Source organism: Coregonus clupeaformis, chromosome 4 (assembly GCF_020615455.1).
Source record: "Coregonus clupeaformis isolate EN_2021a chromosome 4, ASM2061545v1, whole genome shotgun sequence".
NCBI lineage: Eukaryota > Metazoa > Chordata > Actinopteri > Salmoniformes > Salmonidae > Coregonus > Coregonus clupeaformis.
The window spans coordinates 11,565,972-11,589,323 of NC_059195.1; the positions used below are offsets into that span (position 1 = coordinate 11,565,972).

A 23,352-nucleotide genomic window follows, 5' to 3' on the forward strand; every position below is an offset into this window, starting at 1 on the left:
CCTTGGATCTTTCCGAAAGTCATTACCCCGAGAACAGGCTGCATGCACCCCAGAGCTAGCGCTGCCCTTCTCACTTCACAACGCATGATACCAGCGGGCCGCAGCAGCCCAATTCTTCTGCTTCCTCTGCCTCATCATCAAGCTAGGGAAAGTATCTGCTGCAACGCCACAGCAGCTAGCACTGAGACCCCCTCCCTCTCTAGTTCTCACTCTCTTTCTTCCCTTCTTTCTTGCTTTGGTCACGGAAAGCCATCTTGAATCACCCATCTCCCATTTTACAGGGGCTTATTTTAATGTATGTTATCTTGGGGAGGTGCTTGTTGACCTGTTGGCCGAGTAGGGTGGGTCCAGACTACAGTACAGTATTTGGTGTAGTGGTTCATGGTAATGGATCCCCTGAATGGGACATGAGCCCCCCCCCAATGCAACAAAGTCAAACTTTGGGGGGGGGTCTCTAAATAATGCTAATTTAACCATTCACCTCTTTGTTTAAACAAAGACCCCAACCTCTGTGTCATGGTTTAAACCATTTTTCCTCATGTGGCTGCACATCCCGGTACAGTCCCGTATCTCAGCCCCTTTTCAGGTGTGCCAACTTTTCTTTCTACAAAAAAGGTCATTTTGTCAGCAAGACAGATCAATTCATTCAGGTTACAAGAGTGTAGACCCAATGACAATCGCTGAATGTCATTACACTTTTTGGTGTTTCGTATTCATCAAATGGCACGTTTGGATGCTGGAATTATTTTGGAGTGGACGAACATGCGCAGGTAGCCTACTTTTTGAAGTGATTTGTTTGACAATAAGATGAAAACATCATTACTGGTTGTGTTCATGCCAAATTGATAGGTAATACATATTCTTAATGTTAAATGACGTCTTTACTAAATATTAGGAGGTCCTGTGAAAAAAGAGAGATCCCCCGAATGCCATGGTATAATTTGCTCTCTGGTGATGGGTATGCTGGGAGGGGTTTCTTACCCTGCATTGGCTAGTTTGATGTTCTCTCTACTCCACACCTGTCTGTGCTGCCTCAGTAGGGAGCTCTCTTTGGTCTCCTTGGCTGCGCGGAGAGTCCTCTTCACCTGAAAGACAGATCTTATATCAGCCTATAGCTAACTGTGGAACACTGTGATCATTATCAATAATCTCTCACAAGTTTATGATAACATGATATCATTATGTTAGCATTATCATATAATCACTGATATCATTGTGACCAGTCATGACCAAAGCATAGAACGCAATCATGGTCGATTATGGCTGCGTCCCAAAAGGCACACTATTCCCTATAAAGTGCACTTTATTCTGTATTCACTGTATCCACTTTATATTCTTTTTTTAGCAGGACCTATGGGTAAAATTAGTAGGCCTCTGGTCAAATATACTGCACTATGTAGGGAATAGGGTGCCATTTGGGACCCAGTATATGAGTAATACATGAGGTATAAAACATGACCAAAAAGGAGTGTTCTCCTTAATGCTCTATGTTCCTAGCTGAACAACACGGATTCAGCCGAGGCTGCTCCTCCTCCTTGCTCGGGCAGGCTTCGGCGTTCGTCGTCCCCGGAGTACTAGCTACTGCCGATCGATGTTTCAGTGTTTGTCTTGTCTTTATTGTTTACACCTGTTTCCCATTATGTTGTATTGTATTCCCTATATTACCCCCTGTCTCTCATTGGTTATTGTGTGTGATTGTTCTTTGTCATTCCGGCAGTTGCTTTGTGTACGGGTATTGTGTTTTCCTCCCTGTTTGGAGGTTTGTTGTTTTTGTACGTTATTTACTGTGTTCAGTAAAGTACGTTGCCAGCCGCTCTGTGTCCTGCGTTTGACTTCGCTGACCGCATACACGTCGCGTGACAGAATCACACACCTAGACATGGAGTCAGCAGGAGCGGCGGTGCCAGCTGGATCAATGGAGGAGCGCGTAGCACAACAAGCGGCCATGATCCAGGCTCTCGGCACCGCGCATGGAACGGTGGTGAACACCATGGAGCGATGGGAAAGAGGAGGTTTGCCCACACCTCCTCCGACGATACCACCACCATCAGCTATACCCATCGCTTCACCTCCGGGGTCCAGTGGGATTCGGCTCTCGCTCCCGAGGGCTTATGATGGCACAGCGGCCGGGTGTCAGGGTTTCCTGCTCCAAGTGGAACTCTACCTGGCAACCATCCACCCAGTGCCCTCGGGATACGAGAGCGTGTCCGCCCTCATCTCCTGTCTGTCCGGCAAGGCGCTGGAGTGGGCCAACGCCGAGTGGGGGGGAATAGACGCCACTACAGTCAACTATGCAGAGTTCAGTCAACTAGGTGAGCGTCTGTTCCACCTCAGACAGGGGAAGAGGAGCGCGCAGGAGTTCGCACTGGACTTCCGGACTCTGGCTGCCAACACGGGATGGAATGAGAGGGCCCTCATCGACCACTACAGGTGCAGCCTGAGGGAGGACGTGCGTCGGGAATTGGCCTGCAGGGACACCAACCTAAGCTTCGATCAGCTGGTGGACATGTCGATTCGCCTAGATACCCTGTTGGCTACCCTCGGACGTCCGGAGTCGGGGCCGTCCATTCCATCCCCCAGCACTTCCGAGCCGAACCCTATGGAGCTCGGGGGTGCTGGTGCTAGGGAGACCAGGAGAGAGACCAGGAGAGAGGCCATCCCCTGCACCAACTGTGGCCGCAGAGGACACACTGCGGGTCGGTGCTGGGGAGGGTCTCCTAGGAATCGAGGCAGTAGGCAGCGCACTGATGAGTCATTCCAGGTGAGTAAGCACCCAACTCACCCAGAGCTCTCTGTTGCACATATGTGTATTAAAGTTGTGTTTCCCGAGGTTTCTCCTCACTCCCAGCATAAGGCGCTAGTAGATTCAGGCGCAGCTGGGAATTTTATTGATCGCCGGTTCACGTATAAGTTAGGGATTCCTATTGTACCAGTTGATGTGCCCTTCCCCATCCATGCCCTAGATAGCCGCCCTTTGGGGTCGGGATTGATTAGGGAGGTCACAGCGCCACTTAAGATGAAGACGCAGGAGGGCCATGAGGAGATTATACGGTTATATTTGATTGACTCTCCTGCGTTTCCCATGGTGTTGGGGCTTCCCTGGTTAACATCTCATGACCCCAACATTTCATGGCAACAGAGGGCTCTCAAGGGATGGTCTGATCAGTGTGTCGGGCGGTGTGTAGGTGTTTCCGTAGGGGCAACGACGGTGGAAAGCCCGAACCAAGTTCCCACCATGCACAATCCTCCTGAGTATGCCGATTTGGCACTCGCCTTCTGTAAAAAGAAGGTGACTCAATTACCACCTCATCGACAGGGGGATTGTGCGATAGACCTCCAGGTAGGCGCTGCGCTTCCTCATAGTCATGTGTATCCTCTGTCTCAGGAGGAGACGGCGGCTATGGAGACATACTTCACCGAATCTCTGAGACAGGGATACATACGATCGTCCACTTCCCCTGCGTCCTCAAGTTTCTTTTTGTGAAGAAGAAGGATGGGGGTTTACGCCCGTGTATTGATTACCGTGGTCTCAATCAGATTACAATCAAATACAGCTATCCTCTCCCTCTGATTGCTAGTATGACGGAGTCATTACACGGGGCGCGATTCTTCACAAAATTGGATCTCATGAGCGCGTACAACCTGGTGCGCATTAGGGAGGGAGATGAGTGGAAGACAGCATTCAGTACCACCTCGGGTCACTATGAGTACCTCGTCATGCCATACGGTTTAATGAATGCTCCTTCAGTCTTCCAATCGTTTGTGGACCGAGATTTTCCGGGATTTGCATGGACAGGGTGTAGTGGTGTATATTGATGACATTCTAATATACTCCGCTACACGAGCCGAGCATGTGTCCCTGGTGCGTCGGGTGCTTGGTAGACTGTTGGAGCATGACCTGTATGCGAAGGCGGAGAAATGTATGTTCTTCCAGGAGTCCATCTCCTTCCTGGGACATCGGTTGTCCGCGTCAGGGGTGGAGATGGAGATTGACCGCGTTTCAGCCGTGTGTAATTGGCAGACTCCCACCACGGTGAAGGAGGTGCAGCGGTTTTTGGGTTTTGCCAATTACTACCGGAGGTTTATCCGGGGCTTTGGACAGGTAGCAGCTCCCATCACCTCCCTGCTAAAGGGGGGCCCGGTGCGTCTGCGGTGGTCGGATGAGGCGGACAGGGCGTTTAGACATCTGAAGGACCTGTTCACCTCGGCTCCGGTGCTGGCACATCCGGATCCCTCTTTGGCGTTCCAAGTTGAGGTGGATGCGTCCGAGGCGGGGATCGGTGCTATACTGTCTCAGCGCTCGGGCACGCCACCAAAACTCCGCCCCTGTGCTTTCTATTCTAAGAAGCTCAGTCCGGCGGAGCGCAATTATGATGTGGGGGACAGGGAGCTGCTAGCGGTGGTCCAAGCCCTGAAGGTGTGGAGGCGTTGGCTTGAGGGGGCTAAACACCCTTTTCTCATTCTGACTGACCATCGTAACCTGGAGTACATCCGGGCAGCGAGGAGACTGAACCATCACCAGGCTAGGTGGGCCATGTTTCTTACCCGATTTGTATTTAAGCTCACTTATAGACCAGGGTCACAGAACGCTAAGGCAGACGCCCTGTCCCGACGATATGACACAGAGGAGAGGTCCATTGAGCCCACTCCCATACTTCCAGAGTCTTGTCTGGTGGCACCGGTGGTGTGGGAGGTCGATGCGGACATCGAGCGGGCGTTACGTGCCGACCCTACTCCCCCACAGTGTCCAGAGGGACAGAAGTACGTGCCGCTCGAGGTTCGTGATCGACTGATATATTGGGCTCACACGTCACCCTCCTCTGGTCATCCTGGTATTGGTCGGACAGTGCACTGCCTTAGTGGGAAGTACTGGTGGCCCACTTTAGCTAGGGACGTGAGGGTTTACGTTTCCTCCTGCTCGGTGTGCGCCCAGTGTAAGGCGCCTAGACACCTGCCCAGAGGGAAGTTACAACCCCTACCCGTTCCACAACGGCCGTGGTCTCACCTATCGGTGGATTTTGTCACGGACCTTCCCCCCTCCCAGGGGAACACCTCGATCTTGGTCGTTGTGGATCGGTTTTCTAAGGCCTGCCGTCTCATTCCTATGCCAGGTCTCCCTACAGCCCTACAGACTGCCGACGCCCTGTTTACTCACGTCTTCCGGCACTACGGGGTGCCTGAGGATATAGTGTCTGATCGGGGTCCCCAGTTCACCTCTAGAGTCTGGAGGGCGTTTATGGAACGTCTGGGGGTCTCGATTAGCCTTACCTCAGGTTTTCACCCTGAGAGTAATGGGCAGGTGGAGAGAGTAAACCAGGATGTGGGTAGGTTTCTGAGGTCCTATTGCCAGGACCGGCAGGAGGAGTGGTCGGGGTATAGCCCAAAACTCACTCCGCCACTCCTCCACTAATCTTACGCCTTTTCAGTGTGTGCTGGGTTATCAGCCGGTCCTGGCACCCTGGCATCAGAGCCAGATCGAAGCCCCTGCGGTGGATGAGTGGTTTCGGCGCTCTGAGGAAACATGGAACGCTGCGCATGTCCATCTGCAGCGGGCTATCAGGCGGCAAAAGGCGAGCGCCGATCGCCACCGCAGTGAGGCTCCGGTGTATGCACCGGGAGATCGGGTCTGGTTCTCGACCTGAAACCTGCCCCTTCGCCTGCCCTGCCGGAAGCTGGGTCGGCGGTTTGTGGGGCCATTTAAAGTCCTGAGGAGATTGAACGAGGTATGTTATAGGTTACAACTGCCCATTAATTACCGCATTAACCCCTCGTTCCATGTGTCTCTCCTCAGGCCGGTGGTAGCTGGTCCACTCCAGGAGAATGAGGTACGAGAGGCTCCTCCACCCTCACTAGACATCGAGGGGGCTCTGGCGTACTCAGTCCGTTCCATCTTGGAATCGAGGCGTCGGATGGGGGGTCTGCAGTATCTCGTGGAGTGGGAGGGGTACGGTCCGGAGGAACGGTGCTGGGTCCCTAGGAGGGACATCCTAGATCCCTCCCTGTTGAGGGATTTCCACCGGAGTTATCCGACTCGCCCTGCTCCGCTCCTCCTGGCCGTCCCGAGGCCGGGGTCGGCACGGCTGGAGCCGCCGTCAAGGGGGGTACTGTCACGGATTCAGCCGAGGCTGCTCCTCCTCCTTGCTCGGGCAGGCTTCGGCGTTCGTCGTCCCCGGAGTACTAGCTACTGCCGATCGATGTTTCGGTGTTTGTCTTGTTTTGTCTTTATTGTTTACACCTGTTTCCCATTATGTTGTATTGTATTCCCTATATTACCCCCTGTCTCTCATTGGTTATTGTGTGTGATTGTTCTTTGTCATTCCGGCAGTTGCTTTGTGTACGGGTATTGTGTTTTCCTCCCTGTTTGGAGGTTTGTTGTTTTTGTACGTTATTTACTGTGTTCAGTAAAGTACGTTGTCAGCCGCTCTGTGTCCTGCGTTTGACTTCGCTGACCGCATACACGTCGCGTGACAGTGACAAAACTGCACATTTTAGAGTGGCCTTTTATTGTCCCCTGCACAACGTGCACCTGTGTAATGATCAAGCTGCTTAATCAGCTTCTTGATATGCCACACCTGTCAAGTGGATGGATTATCTTGGCAAAGGAGAAATGCTCACTAACAGGGATATAAACAAATGTGTGCACAAAATATGAGAGAAATAAGCTTTTTGTGCATATGGAACATCTCTGGGATCTTTTATTTCACCTCATGAAACATGGGACCAATATTTTACATGTTGCGTTTATATTTTTGTTCAGTATACATAAGGTGTGTTTCTGGTGGGAAAATAATTAGGGGTGAGTATCTTAGTCTACTTTCATTTATTTGACTTTTCCGTTATAAAAAAGAAGAAAACATACCTATAAACAGAGGCAAACCACTGCTCTCGATTGCCCTGCTAGAAACTCCATCCATTAAAGTAGGATGTGAATTCTCCCTTTACTATGTGTTGACCTAGGGATCTTATCGGGATCTTATCAGGATCCCTCCTGCAAAGATTTAAGGCCTCAGTATCCAGGACACTCACACTCTCTTACTGGAGAACCAATCATTTGATCACATCCTGCGGCAACTCACAGTCATTTATTTCCCCTCTATCACCGTTGGGAAATCCACAACAGAAAGCCTGCCTTTCAGCGGGGCGGGCGTATGCAAACACTGGTTGCCTTATCTGGTCCATGCAGGGAGCTGAATTGGAGCGAGCCATGGGCAACCGTAATAAGACACTAAAAAGCTGCTGCCACAGTTTACCAATTAAAACACTGCAGGTCTACAAGCATAATCCCCATGGCCCCTAGGGTTAACTTCTCACAGTGCTAGGATGCAGAGAGACGAGAACTTCAAACAGCTTTATGGTTGATCCTCCTGCAGACTCATGAATATTCAAACAGCTAATCCAATTCTTTATAATGTTGATATTCTTCTTTAATTTGATATTTTTTGGAGAGCCCATATAGGTTACGTAATGGTCTGCTGTTTTGTAGTAAATCCCTTCCTCCGGATCATTGGACAGGGTGTGTGTGTGCGTGTATGTGTGTTTGTGTGTGAGCGCACGCTTGTGCGTGTGTGTATGCCCATGATCTTCAAATTTTGAATGCATCTTAAACTGGATTATGATTAATAAAGAGCTCATGGCTACTCATTTGAGGAAGAACAACAACTCTATATAAATATGTCCTCAGAAGGAAATGATGTGCAGATATCATGCAGAGGCATGCATGCACTGTCTCAGTCTTTTACCGGCCCATTATTTGAACAGGTCTGTCACCCATCAACTGCAAGTTGCACATACATAATTAGTATGCGAGTTGTTCATGTTATGTTGCCTAAAAGAACAGCTGAATTGCTTCATGAACGTGGTAGCTTGCACCTAAGGATGTTCAAGAACATACCGTACTTTGGAATTACTAAATATATATCATACAAAATTCAATCTTAGACTTCATACATTCTTCAACACTTTGCTTCTGGTATAGTATAGACTACTAACCAGGACCTGTATCCATAAAGCATCTGTGCAGGAGTGCTGATCTAGGATTAGTCTAGCCTTTTAGATAGTAATGAATAAGATTATATGGACAGATCCTAGATCAGCACTCCTACTTTGAGATGCTATGTGGATTCGGGCCCAGGCCATATATTCCAAAACCGTCTCAGAGTAAAAAATCAAGAATATCTACCTTTTGAGCGATGTGTGCAGACTGCAGTCGTTTGGCATCAACTATGGCATGTAGTTTCTCATATTCAGCCGGTTTATACTTTGAGCTTCCAAGTCCATCCTTCATCCGTAGAGTCAGTTTTTCTATATCAATGAAAGAAAGCATCAAATATACAATATAGATGTGTTCTAGGAAGCATTGAGCATGTGAAAAGTGCATGAACTGTCAATCATTCAAACAACTGTCAATTCTCAATTATTTCTCTTGATGACAGAGCAGAAGAAGTGAGGTGGAAATGGCACATCCACTGTCCTATAACGCTCTGATGTGCGTCTTTGTGTGCATCCCAAATGGCATCCAATTGCCAATGTAGTGCACTACATAGGGAAAAGGGTGCCATTTAGGATGCAATGTAGTGCACTACATAGGGAAAAGGGTGTCATTTAGGATGCAGACTTCATGATTAGAGATGTCCTATATAGGGAGTAGAAAGAAGGAAGGAAACAAACTGGTCATGCCAGACAGACAGGTCCTGATTAGTTCAGCTGTGACTCCAGGAGACAGGTGAATAAACACAAGCAATGCTGCCACTGACAACGCAGGCATAAAGGTCTTGGTTGAGATGGCTGAATCTCATTACACAAGGACTTCAGGTCAAATTTGCTTAAGAGAGCAGCAGAATTTGACCTGAAGTCCCTGTGTTATGAGATTCAGCCATCTCTTAAGAAGTCAGTGAGTCTAGAGGAAAGAGCAGTGAAGCAGTCAGCAATGGTTTGGATTGGAGCTGAGCTGACTTACCTAAATCTTCTGTTCGGCAATTGGTTATAAAGCCATGTAGGTCTCTTCCACTCATCGCTTCACATCTGTTGATCAATAGTACATGTGATTTCATTGTAAATTGTAAGTCGCTCTGGATAAGAGCGTCTGCTAAATGACTAAAATTTAAAATGTAAATGATTTTAAACAAGGAATTTGGGGTAACGCTTTACATGAATTTGCCTGTATACATGTGTAATTGTAACACAGTTATATAATTATCTCTTAACAACATGGTAGTAATATGTTATGTAATATTACACCATTGTAATCACATAATTTTAGCAAGTAACATCAGCCAAGGGGAAAACATTAATATGTAAATAGAAGGTTCTTTAAAGTTTGACAGAAAGGTCACCACACAACCTCATCACATTCCTGCTGTTGCTTTGATCAGCTTATTCAAAGGATTAAAATGTACATTGAAGAATTTAATGGAGAAAACCACTATCACTAAATTTCTCCCAAAACAGCATATTCAACATTCAGGGTCTAAGAGGTTATAGAAATAACCTATGAATTCTCATTAGCTCTTCAAAGTGTCTGAAAGTTAACGACAGATGATACACTGTGTTACTGTAAAGAGACATGCTAGAATATTTATTGGGTTTATCTAATGTGGAATATCCTCCTACATACATTTTGAATTGATCATGTAAATTACTTATAATATAATAATTGTCGCGCTGGAAAAGAGTGTCTGCTAAATGACTAAAATGTAAATGTAATTATTGTGAGGTTAATTATGGTAAGTGATACTAAATAAAAGTGAATTAATCATATCATAACATAACATAAGAAAAACTGACAAATGCACAAACAAAATGTCTCAGCTGAATCAATCAATCAATCAATCAAATGTATCAGCAGATGTCACAAAGTGCTATACAGAAACCCAGCCTAAAACCCCAAACAGCAAGCAATGCAGATGTCGAAGCACAGTGGCTAGGAAAAACTCCCTAGAAAGGCAGGAACCTAGGAAGAAACCTAGAGAGGAACCAGGCTCTGAGGGGTGGCCAGTCCTCTTCTGGCTCTGCCGGGTAGACATTATAAGAGAACATGGCCATTAAGGCCAGATTGTTCTTCAAGATGTTCAAACGTTCATAGATGACCAGCAGGGTCAAATAATAATCAGTGGTTGTAGAGGGTGCAACAGGTCAGTACCTCAGGATTAAATGTCAGTTGGCTTTTCATAGCCGAGCATTCAGAGGTCGGGACAGCAGATGCAGTAGAGAGAGAGAGAGTCGAAAACAGCAGGTCAGGGACAAGGTAGCACGTCCGGTGAAAAGGTCAGGGTTCCCTAGCCACAGGCAGAACAGTTGAAGACTGACATCAAATGTTCTTTAATTAAAGATTAAATCAATTTGACATGGTAGGACTGTGGGAGGGTGTTGAGGAAAGAGCAAAATAGAATAATAATTTATTCTTAATTCATTTGATTATCCTTTTCTTCATGCTGAAGTGTATGTCTTGAGGTTTCTCTACATTGGATTAATTCCAAGGCTACCTAAAGTGTGGAAGATATTTTTTATTAAAAATAATCAATGTCCATATCAATGACCCTGCAGATTGTGAGCCATTTTGGCAGGGCTATATACCACTGATCACATGGGTACACAGGTGACTGGATCGAAGCGTTAGCACAGGTGAGAGGAGAGAGCAAATGGTACTTTACACTCAGTGTCGACTCTTCCTTTAAGCAGACCACGTGCTGCGCGTAGGGCCCCGCGGCCACTAGGGGCACTCAGCCTGGGTCTCAATTGACTGTTGAAAGTTAGAAATAGAAGTTAAAAAGGTGCAATTTCGAAATGTTGTAGTGCATCAGAAGTTTTCCAGTTGTTATTTCAGTCACTTAATTAGCCCATGTCAGCTAACATTTTTTGGGATTGCTAGGTAAGGTAGTCTAGCCAGCTATCTAACCCTTGTAGTAGGCCTAATAATCACCAAATTACCAACCGGGCATGCAGGGCATGTGCTCAGGGGCCCTGACCTCCAGGGGTCCCCCATTGATTTTGTTAGTCACTCTCACATAGATATCATATGAACATGGCATTAGTCATGGTCAAATGTTTAGAATAGCAGAAAATTAGCTTTAAAACTCCAAAAGTATATCACCCCCCTATGGCCGCGAGGTGGCGGGGAGCACCAAATGTAATTTAGGGCCCCCAAAAGGCTAGAGGTGGTATAGCCTACTAGTCCCAGGAAAGATCTAAATATCTACCGTCTCACTAGAACGTTTGTCTCATTAGAACGTGTATGCATCACGTCTGTAGCCTACGCTACGCTAATATTTTTTTGCATTGGAGCTCTGTATTATAGGCCTATTCTGCAATAAATTGGAACATCACCCAATAAAGCCAATTCTATGTAGTCGCGTCATGAACTGCTCTCAACCTCTGCGTTTCAAAGTGATTTGACACTAGCAGGGCCTACATGTACAGGGGGAAAAAAGTAGCTTAGTCTACACCAGGCTGTGAACTGCTCACAAGCCTACACCTGGACCATATGGATTATATTTATTAGGCCAACTCACGATGAAGATAAATTAATGTTTTACGTCGCTTTTAGCCTACTGTATAAAACAATTAATAAGTAGCCTACATAACGGGACAGACATCGGTAAACACTTTAGTCTACTACATGATTAGCCTTTACTGTATCCTACCTTATTATGGTCACCTCCACAGCATAACATTTATTTGGTTGACAAAATGTGTAACCAAGGAAACGATTTTTCCCTTACCATTGGTCTATTCAACAATGCGAGTCTCCGATGAAACGCCCTCTTTTCCAAACTAGACGCAATGAAGACTGAAGCTAACCTACAGTGATGTGACGTCATGCATACTCGTATTCCTTTCGAGTGGAAGCAGAGAGCGAAGAAGAGGTCTTGTTCCTCACTATGGAGGCGAGTATCACTGCTCCGCATGCATGGGACTAGGAGCGGACTTGTAGAGGTGCTACTTCGATGAAGTTACATGTTCCAATGTGGATCCACGCCAAAACACAGCGATCACAATAATACTCCTCCTCAAGGTACAGACTTGCTTTCATTCATTCTAAATCTATTAGAATATCTGTACAAATTAAAGCATCTGTTGGCTAAAGGTCTGCACTAGACGAGCTCTGATTCCAGTCATAAATTCATTTTTAAACCTTAGGAATTAAAGCCAGCCTTTACATAGCAAGCAAGGATCTTAGCTAATGCACACTAATCTTTCTCTTGTGACTGATTCACTACCACGTAACGTTACACCTCTGAGGGACCTTCACTGGGTGGTGAATGTCGCGTTTAGGTGCGCTTTGATACATTGTAGCCGAAACTTTTGATTTGTCCATTATTGTATCATGTGGACGTTACACGAAGTTCTACTTTTTGTAGGACTATGAGTTACTTTGTATAAAATCGCCCTTGAGACTCGGTGATCGAAATGCACCCGTAGATAAGTAATAGGTAGTGTGTGGGGAATCTGAGGAATGCGAGGTCGCTGAGGGGCGGGAGATTCATGCACTTCCCTACTACATCTTTATTTTCTCACGTTTATTTAGGTTTAAACTCACGACTGTATTAAATGTCCTTACCTAGTCTAACAGTCTATACTTGTCATTGGCATTGATTATAATTTGTTCAATTTTCAAATCACGTAGCCTATAGATTGATTGTTTTACAGTTCTGCACCAATTCTGAAACAAAACCACCTTTTGGCCACGAGAGAGAGAGGTGACTCACTCGTCCCTTAAGATGTCGCTTTAAATTATAATAGGTGTATCTAACATAAAATAAATGTATTTGGGATTGGCTATTCTTGTGGTTTGTTCATACTGTTAACGTCTTCATGTTTTAATTTCAGCTAAACTAGTTCACGTGTCCCATACATAGCCGTTTTCTGGATTCATGCTAATCAAGGCAAAGCATGTTAGGGCAGATTGATGCTAGGTTACTCAAAGGAAAAGTGCAAGGCGTGTCAGTTTGAAGTTCAGTTAACGGTCATTTATTTTCAGTATTACAGTGTAGGGAACAGGGAAAGTTGAGTGTCTTGCCACAAGCGCACACTATTGACTACATTTCTCACTCTAATCACTCACTGTCCCATTCAGGATAGCAGGAAAACTGTTCCCTACTATTTCAGAGATGCCTAGCCTACTCGATATTTTTGACGGTTTCTACGTTTTCATTTCAAGCATTCATTTAAAATGCACCTCTGGGAATGTGCACAAATATCTGAACTAAACGCAGCATAGGAATGAGAGAAGGTATCCACAACATTTTAGAGGTACAATTATTTCATAATCAATATCACCTGAGTGAATGTATTTCTTGAGCTGATGTTGCTCATCCAAATAACTCAAACCATACAGGAATAATCCGCTGTGCCATTATCACACTTCACAAAACAGATATAGCTACTCTGTTGCCTTGCTTGGGAAGACATTTACAAGGGCATATGCAGAAGTAGACTAGCACCCGTGTGGCTGAGACCAGTGCAACTGCCTCTGGACACTTGCATATGATAAGAACATACTGGTCTCTTATGTCTCACAAATCTCTCACCATGTACATGAAGGCATAGACAAAGAATAGTTGTTAGGGCAGCTGAACCAATGGGTTGCTTTTGTGTTTGTGCATTTGCTATGGAGATTTGATTGACAACTGCATGAAATACTTATTTGTTCAGTTCTACCTATTTACCCAATCACTTTTGGTCCAGTTGGTGACTTGCTCTCTTTGGTGTGCATCACTGTGTTCAAAATAGCCTTTTGGTTATTGTAAGGAATTGTTTCTCTCTGTGGTTCTCTTCCAATGCTTCTCAATACTTTCTCTTCTGTTGAAAAGTATTGTATCTGGTCACCAATGGTGTCAATAGATTGACAAAGAATCATCAACAACGTCAGAGTACCTAGAATATCTAACCACTTGTATTTGCTTTAGAGGCTAGCTCTCTGCATGTCTGTAGCTCTTTATATTCTACAGGCATCAGTCCATACCTAGTTGACATACACTGTACTGTATATTCTTTGAAAGAAAAGGTGCTATCTAGAACCAAAAAGGGTTCTTTGGCTGTCCCTATAGAATAACCCTTTGAAGCTAGGTAAAATCCTTTTGGTTCCAGATAGAAACCTTTCGGATTCCATGTAGAACCCTTTCCACAGAGGGTTCTACATGTAACCCAAAAGGGTTCTACCTGGAACCAAAAAGGGTTCTCCTATGGGGACAGCCGAAGAACCCTTTTGGAACCCTTTTTTCTAAGACTCTAGCTCACTAGGTGGTGGTGGTGATATTTGAGGTCATGTTATACTACCAGCCTATACTCTGAGTCTGTGTGCTTCTTCTCTCTCTCTCTCGGTCTCTCTCGGTCTCTGTCTCTGCCTCTGCCACTCCCAGGTCAGATGCACTATGCGATGCTCCTCGTGATTCACATAACCAAGCCACACTCGCAACAGCTGACATCTATTGAAAGAATTCACTTAATAAAAAATAAAAAATGTATCATGAGGTATTGCAGCAAAGGCTGAATATAAAAACCTTCTTTGTGCGAGTGTTCATGTTTGGAGAATGTGGTGTTGCTCTTGCACAAATGGTGAGGAGGATGTTTTTGTGCGGGCCACAAAGGGAGACAATCACAAACGTCTTATTGGAGTCTATAGGAGATGGAGCAAAGCTTGTGGGTTCAACAACAACAACGATGTTTGTTTGAATTGTGTCCGACTCCTCGAGAGTTGCTACCCCTCACTCTTACATTTTACATTTTTACATTTTAGTCATTTAGCAGACACTCTTATCCAGAGCGACTTACAGTTAGTGAGTGCATACATTTTCATACTCTTGCGTGTATGTTGGTATAGATGTAATCAATTAAGGCTCTGTTCACCTCTGTTATTGTGAGACCGTGACTGTTGACCCTAGAGGAAGAAGGCTGCATTGTTTGTGTGATCATTGGAACAAATGCTGCTTTTATAGTCTGAGTCTCAGCAGAAACACAGCCAGTTTGCGTTCCAAATGGCACCCTATTACCAATTTAGTGCACTACTTTTGACTAGGGGCCATAGGGCTCTGGTCAAAAGTAGTGCATTATGTAGAGAATAGGGTTGCCATTTGGGAAGCCGGCCCAGACTGTGTGCTGCTGCTTGCAAAAGGCCCTTTTTTATCTGGTTTGTTGTGATTGTTTTGACCTCGTGCTCATGTCAGATGCTGTTTAACAGGGACTGACATCAGTCAGTTGAATAGTTCAGCTGATTTTAGATGCCCCTCATTGTTGAATCATTCTGTCGAATTCTGCTGTTTCAGACAGTAACCCGGCAAGGCTCGGGTCACCCTACATATCGGAATTGTTATTATTCAACATTTCATGCCTGAATAAGACCCATTATATAAAGCATTCATTATCTTTGTTTTGGGGTCTGCTATTGGTTTAGTAACATGTATTCAACTATATGTTTAGTGGCTATATTCATCAGTGTATTTTTGCTGAGAGGCGTGTGAATGGATGCTAATTAATTAAACTACTAACAATATTGTATAAAAACCTGTTGTTCATGTTGGTCATGTAATAACAAAAACCACTACACTTTCTGCAATTACAAAGCAATGCAGTACTATGTAACAACAATGTAGTAATTACAGTATAAGAGCAACTTAATGTTCAGTGTTACCCATTATTTCCTGCCTCAAGCAATCAAGTTGAAAGTCTGTCCCCTGTCCAGAAAATAGCTATCCAGTTCATCACCAGTCCACAAGAGTTGAGAGGGTTGAAATACCAACTCCAGTTAGATAAAGTTAATTTGTTTGTTTTCTCCGCCAGTTAATCTGAATCATTGTTTCAGATAATAACGTTTTTTTCTCTCAGCAGATAAGGATAAATCATACATTATGCATACACATACATTATGCATACACTCCAAAGATTATGAGATATTGAGTAATATTTAACTTTAATGAATGGCCATGAGTGTACATGACTACTGATGTGGATTTCGCAAAGCACTCCCTGCCTTCAACACTTAGCTAATCTACTGTAATGGGGGATTATTATGGATGTCTCATTAAGCAATAAGGCCCGAGAGGTGTGGTATAAGGCCAATATACCATGCTAAGGGCGGTTCTTAGGCACCACGCAACGCGGAGATACAGTCCTTAGCTGTGGTATATTGGCCATATACCACAAATCCCTGAGGTGCCTTATTGCTAGTATAAACTGGTTACTAACATCAATAGAACAGTAAACACGTAGTTCTCTCTCATACCCATGGTATATTGTCTGATATACAGTATGAAAAATGTATGCACTCACTAAATGTAAGTCGCTCTGGATAAGAGCGTCTGCTAAATGACTAAAATGTAAATGTAAAAATATACCACGGCTTTCAGCCAATCAGAATCCAGGAGGCAAACTACCCGGTTTAAAATGCTAGATGAATCACTTCTATCATCATCCATGATTGTCTAGGTTTCCATCCGTGCCCTGAACAACCTGTGACAGGTGATGAGGCTCCATACCCTGCTGAGTCCCCCTGGAAAGACACTCAGGATGCATCCCAAATGGCCCCTATTCCAGAACGGCTCATAATAATGGCCGGAACGGCGCAAATGGAATGGCATCAAACACCTGGAAACCTTGCGTTTGGTGTATTTTATGCCATTCCACTGATTCCGCTCCAGTCATTACCACGAGCCCATTCTCTCCAATTAAGGTGCCACCAACCTCCTGTGCCCTATTCCCTACATAGTGCACTACTTTTGACCAGAGCCTTATGGGCCCTGGTCAAAAGTAGTACACTGTATAGGGAATAGGGTGCCATTTGGGACACATCCTCAGTCATTCTACTGCCTCTGTGGTTCAGAGGCTGGCCTCAACACTGAATCCTAATATCCATTAAGAATGGGTATCCATCAAGTGCTGCCGTCACCCTTCTTCTTTAGGATGCCTCTTTTTCCATATAATATTTGTTCCTCTTTCTTTCCATCCCACATTTGCATGGTGTGGTCTTAAGAGAGTTAGCCCAATCCTTGAGGGCAACCACAAGTTGTATACTAGAAAAATTCCACTGTGAGTCTGTAATATCTATCCCAGTTTTATCACTTGGGTGACAGACTTTTCTGGGAATAGAAGAACTGTGAGCACAACATATTTTAATCGGTGACCTTTTCAACAGAATGAGAAGAGATGAACCAACACCCAGTTTAAACTGTTGACCTCACTGAACCGTGTACAGTATTTGAATAAAACCCACCATATTGCAGAATCTACGCTAGTCCTCTATTAGATCTAATGCTAGCTTTCATGTATTGTATATAAAATCTAGGTAATTAAAGGATGATGTTCCACATGCAGTGTGTAGTCAGTTCTGCTACTATGGGCTGTTGTGTTGCGGTACAGTGAAATGATTTGGTGAGGCATGCTGCTGATCTAACTGGATATGTAGATGCATTCATGAAAGAGCTCCAGATGTCATGCTTTGGTTAGATCCTGGGCAGCTGAAGATAATAAAGAACACAAAACATGTCAGCGCTTTGAGAGATTAGGTGCACAATAGAATAGCCTTTCATAGTCCTGACATGCTGAGTCTGAAAGACCAGCGGCTCTCCACGCTCCAGACTTGTGCTATGTGGAGTGGACAGCAGGGAATGGGAAATAGCCATTTCAGTGTGAATTGCTCCAGATGTGGCTCACTTACCAGACCAGAGTCTTTTCTGCCAGCTCCCAACCCTACCTCCTCAACGGGGAGGAGGAGGAGGAGGGTATCTTATTGAATATTTCAAAGACAAAGTGCTTGTTACCGTATCACTCCGGGGTTCCTGCTCTCTGGTTACTAGAGGCTGAAGACTGAAGCGGACAGGCCGTCTCCCCGCTGAGCGCATTGCCTAACAGACAGGGCCTCCAGAGAGTTCAGCAGGAGTCACTGAGTAATGGACAACATGACATAACCTGGCATGACACTGCGTGATGAATGGACAATTGTTAAGCCTTATGTCATATCGCCGTAAGTAATACACGTTCAGCTGGGGCCAAAATGGCCAAGTGTTTTATTCTTCTGGCTAAGATGGCTTCATTTGGATGATGGATGTATTTCGTCAGTATAGTTGGTGTGCCTCAAAGAGAGTTAAATGTATCACCTAGCCTAACTATTCAGTGGTGTGTTGACTGTTGATGTAGGGTGAGGGAAATACTACAAATGTGGTGTCGGATGTCATCCCAGAGTGGGGAGCAGGCACGCTTGGGTGCTGGATTTGGTTGGAGGTGATCGCATCTCCCCTATGTCAGGAACTATATTCTCCTCAAGTCATGTGGGCTGATGTCAGAGGTTTATGCAGGCTGTAGAGGCTCGAAGTCTAAAACTGAAACCATAGTCAACCTGCAGGATTCCTACGCCTCACCTGCTTCCATTCATGGCCTTTCCTTTCAATAGCAGAATATCCACTTGTTAAATGTCAAGCAATTTCAAAGTGCTGTATGTTTAGTAATTAACTTCAGTGAAAGGGGTTGAGATGTTGAAACTGAACAAATTTAGTTCAAGTGCATGACATTTACATTGACATTTCATCAGATGCTATTATGTACTTTTACTGTGGTTGGTTTTAAGATCTAGTGTTGATGTTGAGGAGCTAGTTGACTCTTAACAGAAGCTCCACATCAACAAAAGAGTGATCAAATTAAGATCCTACATCTGTATGTGGCTCACTGTCTTGATAAAGTGACAAGATGAAAACGGACACATTTTGAGCCTTGAGGAAATGGTGGGCATAAAGTAGCTTTGACCAATCAACATTTCCACTGCGCTTTCTTCTCTTCAGGTTTTTCAATTTTCCAGCACAAAGTTTTGACATGACCCTGGAAGCAGAGAACAGTCCCGGAATTACCTGCAATTTACTCCCGCTGTGTAATGTCTGAAAAAGTTGACACTTGGCAGAATGGAACTTCACTATGGCCGCTATGCTAACAGCTATATATAATGTCAGGCAGCCGACCCGTTTTAAAGGGCTCATTTTCCACCTCTGTTTTACTAGTGAATATGTCGCTGGCAAGAAAGGGCCTCATATCAGCCCTTTTCACTTCAACTGCTTTGCCAAACCTCTATTTGGATCATGTAGTTAAACTCCCAGCTGCTCATACCTTCTTCAGAGTTGTTGTTATGAAGAGCTAGTTTGAACTTAAGAGAAACTTCTGAAATTGCTTGAAATGTTGGATATTCATGAAATGCCTTAAATTGACAATACTTGAAGAGTTATTTCTACTTAGATGAGACGTTACTAAACTGTTTAAACTGGATGTTTGGATTTGGATTAATCTTTGCTCCAATTGGTATTTTTCTGCCAAAAAGCCAGGGTGAAATGGACAAAATGAGCAAGATGCACATGTGATGTTGTGTCCCTGACATCTTCGATATGAAAACAATAGGTAGGAAAGAGGAGCATCACGAGCTGTGGTATGATGAATGTGATGAAACTACACTTTGGGCTATTGCTCCCTCCAGACATACATTGTAGTCCAATGCGTTTGATAAAAGTACATATTTCACCACAGAGCAGTAAAGTCATGGTTGGCCTACATGAATAATATCTGAGAGAACAATTAAAGCCCTTCTCATAGATTCTCTATTACCTCAGCCCAACTACCTCCCACTCCTCAGCCCAGCTGAGGGCTCCCGAGTGGCGCAGTGGTCTAAGGCACTGCATCTCAGTGCTTGAGGCGTCATTACAGACCCCCTGGTTCGATTCCAGGCTGTATCACAACTGGCCGTGATTGGGAGTCCCATAGGGCAGTGCACAATTGGCCCAGTGTCGTCCGGGTTTGGCCGGTGTAGGCCGTCATTGTAAATAAGAATTTGTTCTTAACTGACTTGCCTAGTTAAATAAAGGTTAAATAAAATAAATAAAATATAAAGCTCCCTTCCACTCCTCCCAGTGCTCTATATCCCCCTTTCTGTGGCTTTGCTTTATAAGCCATCTTGTGTTTTAGAGTTCCTGTTTTAAAGTGCCATTGGTTTGTTAAAAAAATTTGTCTATAAACCTTTGGACATACAGTGGGGAGAACAAGTACAGTGGGGAAGAAAAGTATTTAGTCAGCCACCAATTGTGCAAGTTCTCCCACTTAAAAAGATGAGAGAGGCCTGTAATTTTCATCATAGGTACACGTCAACTATGACAGACAAAATGAGAGAAAAAAATCCAGAAAATCACATTGTAGGATTTTAAATGAATTTATTTGCAAATTATGGTGGAAAATAATTATTTGGTCAATAACAAAAGTTTCTCAATACTTTGTTATATACCCTTTGTTGGCAATGACACAGGTCAAACGTTTTCTGTAAGTCTTCACAAGGTTTTCACACACTGTTGCTGGTATTTTGGCCCATTCCTCCATGCAGATCTCCTCTAGAGCAGTGATGTTTTGGGGCTGTCGCTGGGCAACACAGACTTTCAACTCCCTCCAAAGATTTTCTATGGGGTTGAGATCTGGAGACTGGCTAGGCCACTCCAGGACCTTGAAATGCTTCTTACGAAGCCACTCCTTCGTTGCCCGGGCGGTGTGTTTGGGATCATTGTCATGCTGAAAGACCCAGCCACGTTTCATCTTCAATGCCCTTGCTGATGGAAGGAGGTTTTCACTCAAAATCTCACGATACATGGCCCCATTCATTCTTTCCTTTACACGGATCAGTCGTCCTGGTCCCTTTGCAGAAAAACCCCCCCAAAGCATGACGTTTCCACCCCCATGCTTCACAGTAGGTATGGTGTTCTTTGGATGCAACTCAGCATTCTTTGTCCTCCAAACACGACGATTTGAGTTTTTACCAAAAAGTTCTATTTTGGTTTCATCTGACCATATGACATTCTCCCAATCCTCTTCTGGATCATCCAAATGCACTCTAGCAAACTTCAGACGGGCCTGGACATGTACTGGCTTAAGCAGGGGGACACGTCTGGCACTGCAGGATTTGAGTCCCTGGCGGCGTAGTGTGTTACTGATGGTAGGCTTTGTTACTTTGGTCCCAGCTCTCTGCAGGTCATTCACTAGGTCCCCCCGTGTGGTTCTGGGATTTTTGCTCACCGTTCTTGTGATCATTTTGACCCCACGGGGTGAGATCTTGCGTGGAGCACCAGATCGAGGGAGATTATCAGTGGACTTGTATGTCTTCCATTTCCTAATAATTGCTCCCACAGTTGATTTCTTCAAACCAAGCCGCTTACCTATTGCAGATTCAGTCTTCCCAGCCTGGTGCAGGTCTACAATTTTGTTTCTGGTGTCATTTGACAGCTCTTTGGTCTTGGCCATAGTGGAGTTTGGAGTGTGACTGTTTGAGGTTGTGGACAGGTGTATTTTATACTGATAACAAGTTCAAACAGGTGCCATTAATACAGGTAACGAGTGGAGGACAGAGGAGCCTCTTAAAGAAGAAGTTACAGGTCTGTGAGAGCCAGAAATCTTGCTTGTTTGTAGGTGACCAAATACTTATTTTCCACCATAATTTGCAAATAAATTCATAAAAAATCCTACAATGTGATTTTCTGGATTTTTTTTCTCAATTTGTCTGTCATAGTTGACGTGTACCTATGATGAAAATTACAGGCCTCTCTCATCTTTTTAAGTGGGAGAACTTGCACAATTGGTGGCTGACTAAATACTTTTTCCCCCCCACTGTATTTGATACACTGCCGATTTTGCAGGTTTTCCTACTTACAAAGCATGTAGAGGTCTGTAATTGTTATCATAGGTACACTTCCACACATTGTATGATTTTTAAGTAATTAATTTGCATTTTATTGCATGACATAAGTATTTGATCACCTACTAACCAGAAAGAATTCCGGCTCTCACAGACCTGTTCGTTTTTCTTTAAGATGCCCTCCTGTTCTCCACTCATTACCTGTATTAACTGCACCTTTTTGAACTCGTTACATGAATAAAAGACACCTGTCCACACACTCAATCAAACAGACTCCAACCTCTCCACAATGGCCAAGACCAGAGAGCTGTGTAAGGACGTCAGGGATATACTTGTAGACCTGCACAAGGCTGGGGTGGGCTACAGGACAATAGGCAAGCAGCTTGGTGAGAAGGCAACAACTGTTGGCGCAATTATTAGAAAATGGAAGAAGTTCAAGATGACGGTCAATCACCCTCTGTCTGGGGCTCCATGCAAGATCTCACCTCGTGGGGCATCAATGATCATGAGGAAGGTGAGGGATCCGCCCAGAACTACACGGCAGGACCTGGTCAATGACCTGAAGAGAGCTGGGACCACAGTCTCAAAGAAAACCATTAGTAACACACTACGCCGCCATGGATTAAAATCCTGCAGCGCACGCAAGGTCCCCCTGCTCAAGCCAACGCATGTCCAGGCCCATCTGAAGTTTGCCAATGACCATCTGGATAATCCAGAGGAGGAATGGGAGAAGATCATGTGGTCTGATGAGACATAAATAGAGCTTTTTGGTCTAAACTCCACTCGCCGTGTTTGGAGGAAGAAGAAGGATGAGTACAACCCCAAGAACACCATCCCAACCGTGAAGCATGGAGGTGGAAACATCATTCTTTGGGGATGCTTTTCTGCAAAGGGGACAGGACGACTGCACCATATTGAGGGGAGGATGGATGGGGCCATGTATCGCGAGATCTTGGCCAACAACCTCCTTCCCTCAGTAAGATCATTGAAGATGGGTCGTGGCTGGGTCTTCCAGCATGACAACGACCCTAAAGACACAGCCAGGGCAACTAAGGAGTGCCTCCGTAAGAAGCATCTCAAGGTCCTGGAGTGGCCTAGCCAGTCTCCAGACCTGAACCCAATAGAAAATCTTTGGAGGGAGCTGAAAGTCTGTATTGCCCAGCGACAGCCCCGAAACCTGAAGGATCTGGAGAAGGTCTGTATGGAGGAGTTGGCCAAAATCCCTGCTGCAGTGTGTGCAAACCTGGTCAAGACCTACAGGAAACGTATGATCTCTGTAATTGCAATCAAAGGTTTCTTTACCAAATATTAAGTTCTGCTTTTCTGATGTATCGAATACTTATGTCATGCAATAAAATGTAAATTCATTACTTAAAAATCATACAATGTGATTTTCTGGATTTTTGTTTTAGATTCCGTGTCTCACAGTTGAAATGTACCTATGATAAAAAATTACAGACCTCTACATGCTTTGTAAGTAGGAAAACCTGCAAAATTGGCAGTGTCAAATACTTGTTCTCCCCACTGTAAGTAGAGCATGGCATTTAGCTAACTGGCTAAAACGTTGTTTTACAATTTACATTTTATCCAGAGCGACTTACAGTTAGTGAGTGCATACATTTTTCATACTTTTCTCATACTTTTTTACAAAGGCAACTGAAGGTGATTGGACTGTTTGTCATTTTCCTCGAAAACTCATTTCCCTTTCTCCACAT

General features: G+C 44.7%; 1 protein-coding gene across 3 annotated transcripts in view; it reads right to left on the reverse strand.

Moving 5' to 3' along the window:
• Positions 1-11,717, reverse strand: part of LOC121551888 (coiled-coil domain-containing protein 148) — a 46,479-nt gene extending 34,762 nt beyond the window's left edge. For 2 of the 3 annotated variants that reach the window (XM_041864584.2, XM_041864572.2), the window contains exons 1-5: positions 11,640-11,717; positions 10,650-10,738; positions 8,957-9,021; positions 8,180-8,301; positions 982-1,085 (exon numbers count right to left, since the gene is read on the reverse strand). In XM_041864584.2, coding sequence (XP_041720518.2) covers positions 982-1,085; positions 8,180-8,301; positions 8,957-9,011 — 281 coding nt within the window. In that variant the 5' untranslated portion in view covers positions 9,012-9,021; positions 10,650-10,738; positions 11,640-11,717. Of the gene's footprint in view, positions 1-981; positions 1,086-8,179; positions 8,302-8,956; positions 9,022-10,138; positions 10,180-10,649; positions 10,739-11,639 lie in introns of those variants that run through there. The other variant, XM_041864576.2, reaches the window with a different exon arrangement.
• Positions 11,718-23,352: the final 11,635 nt, after the last annotated feature.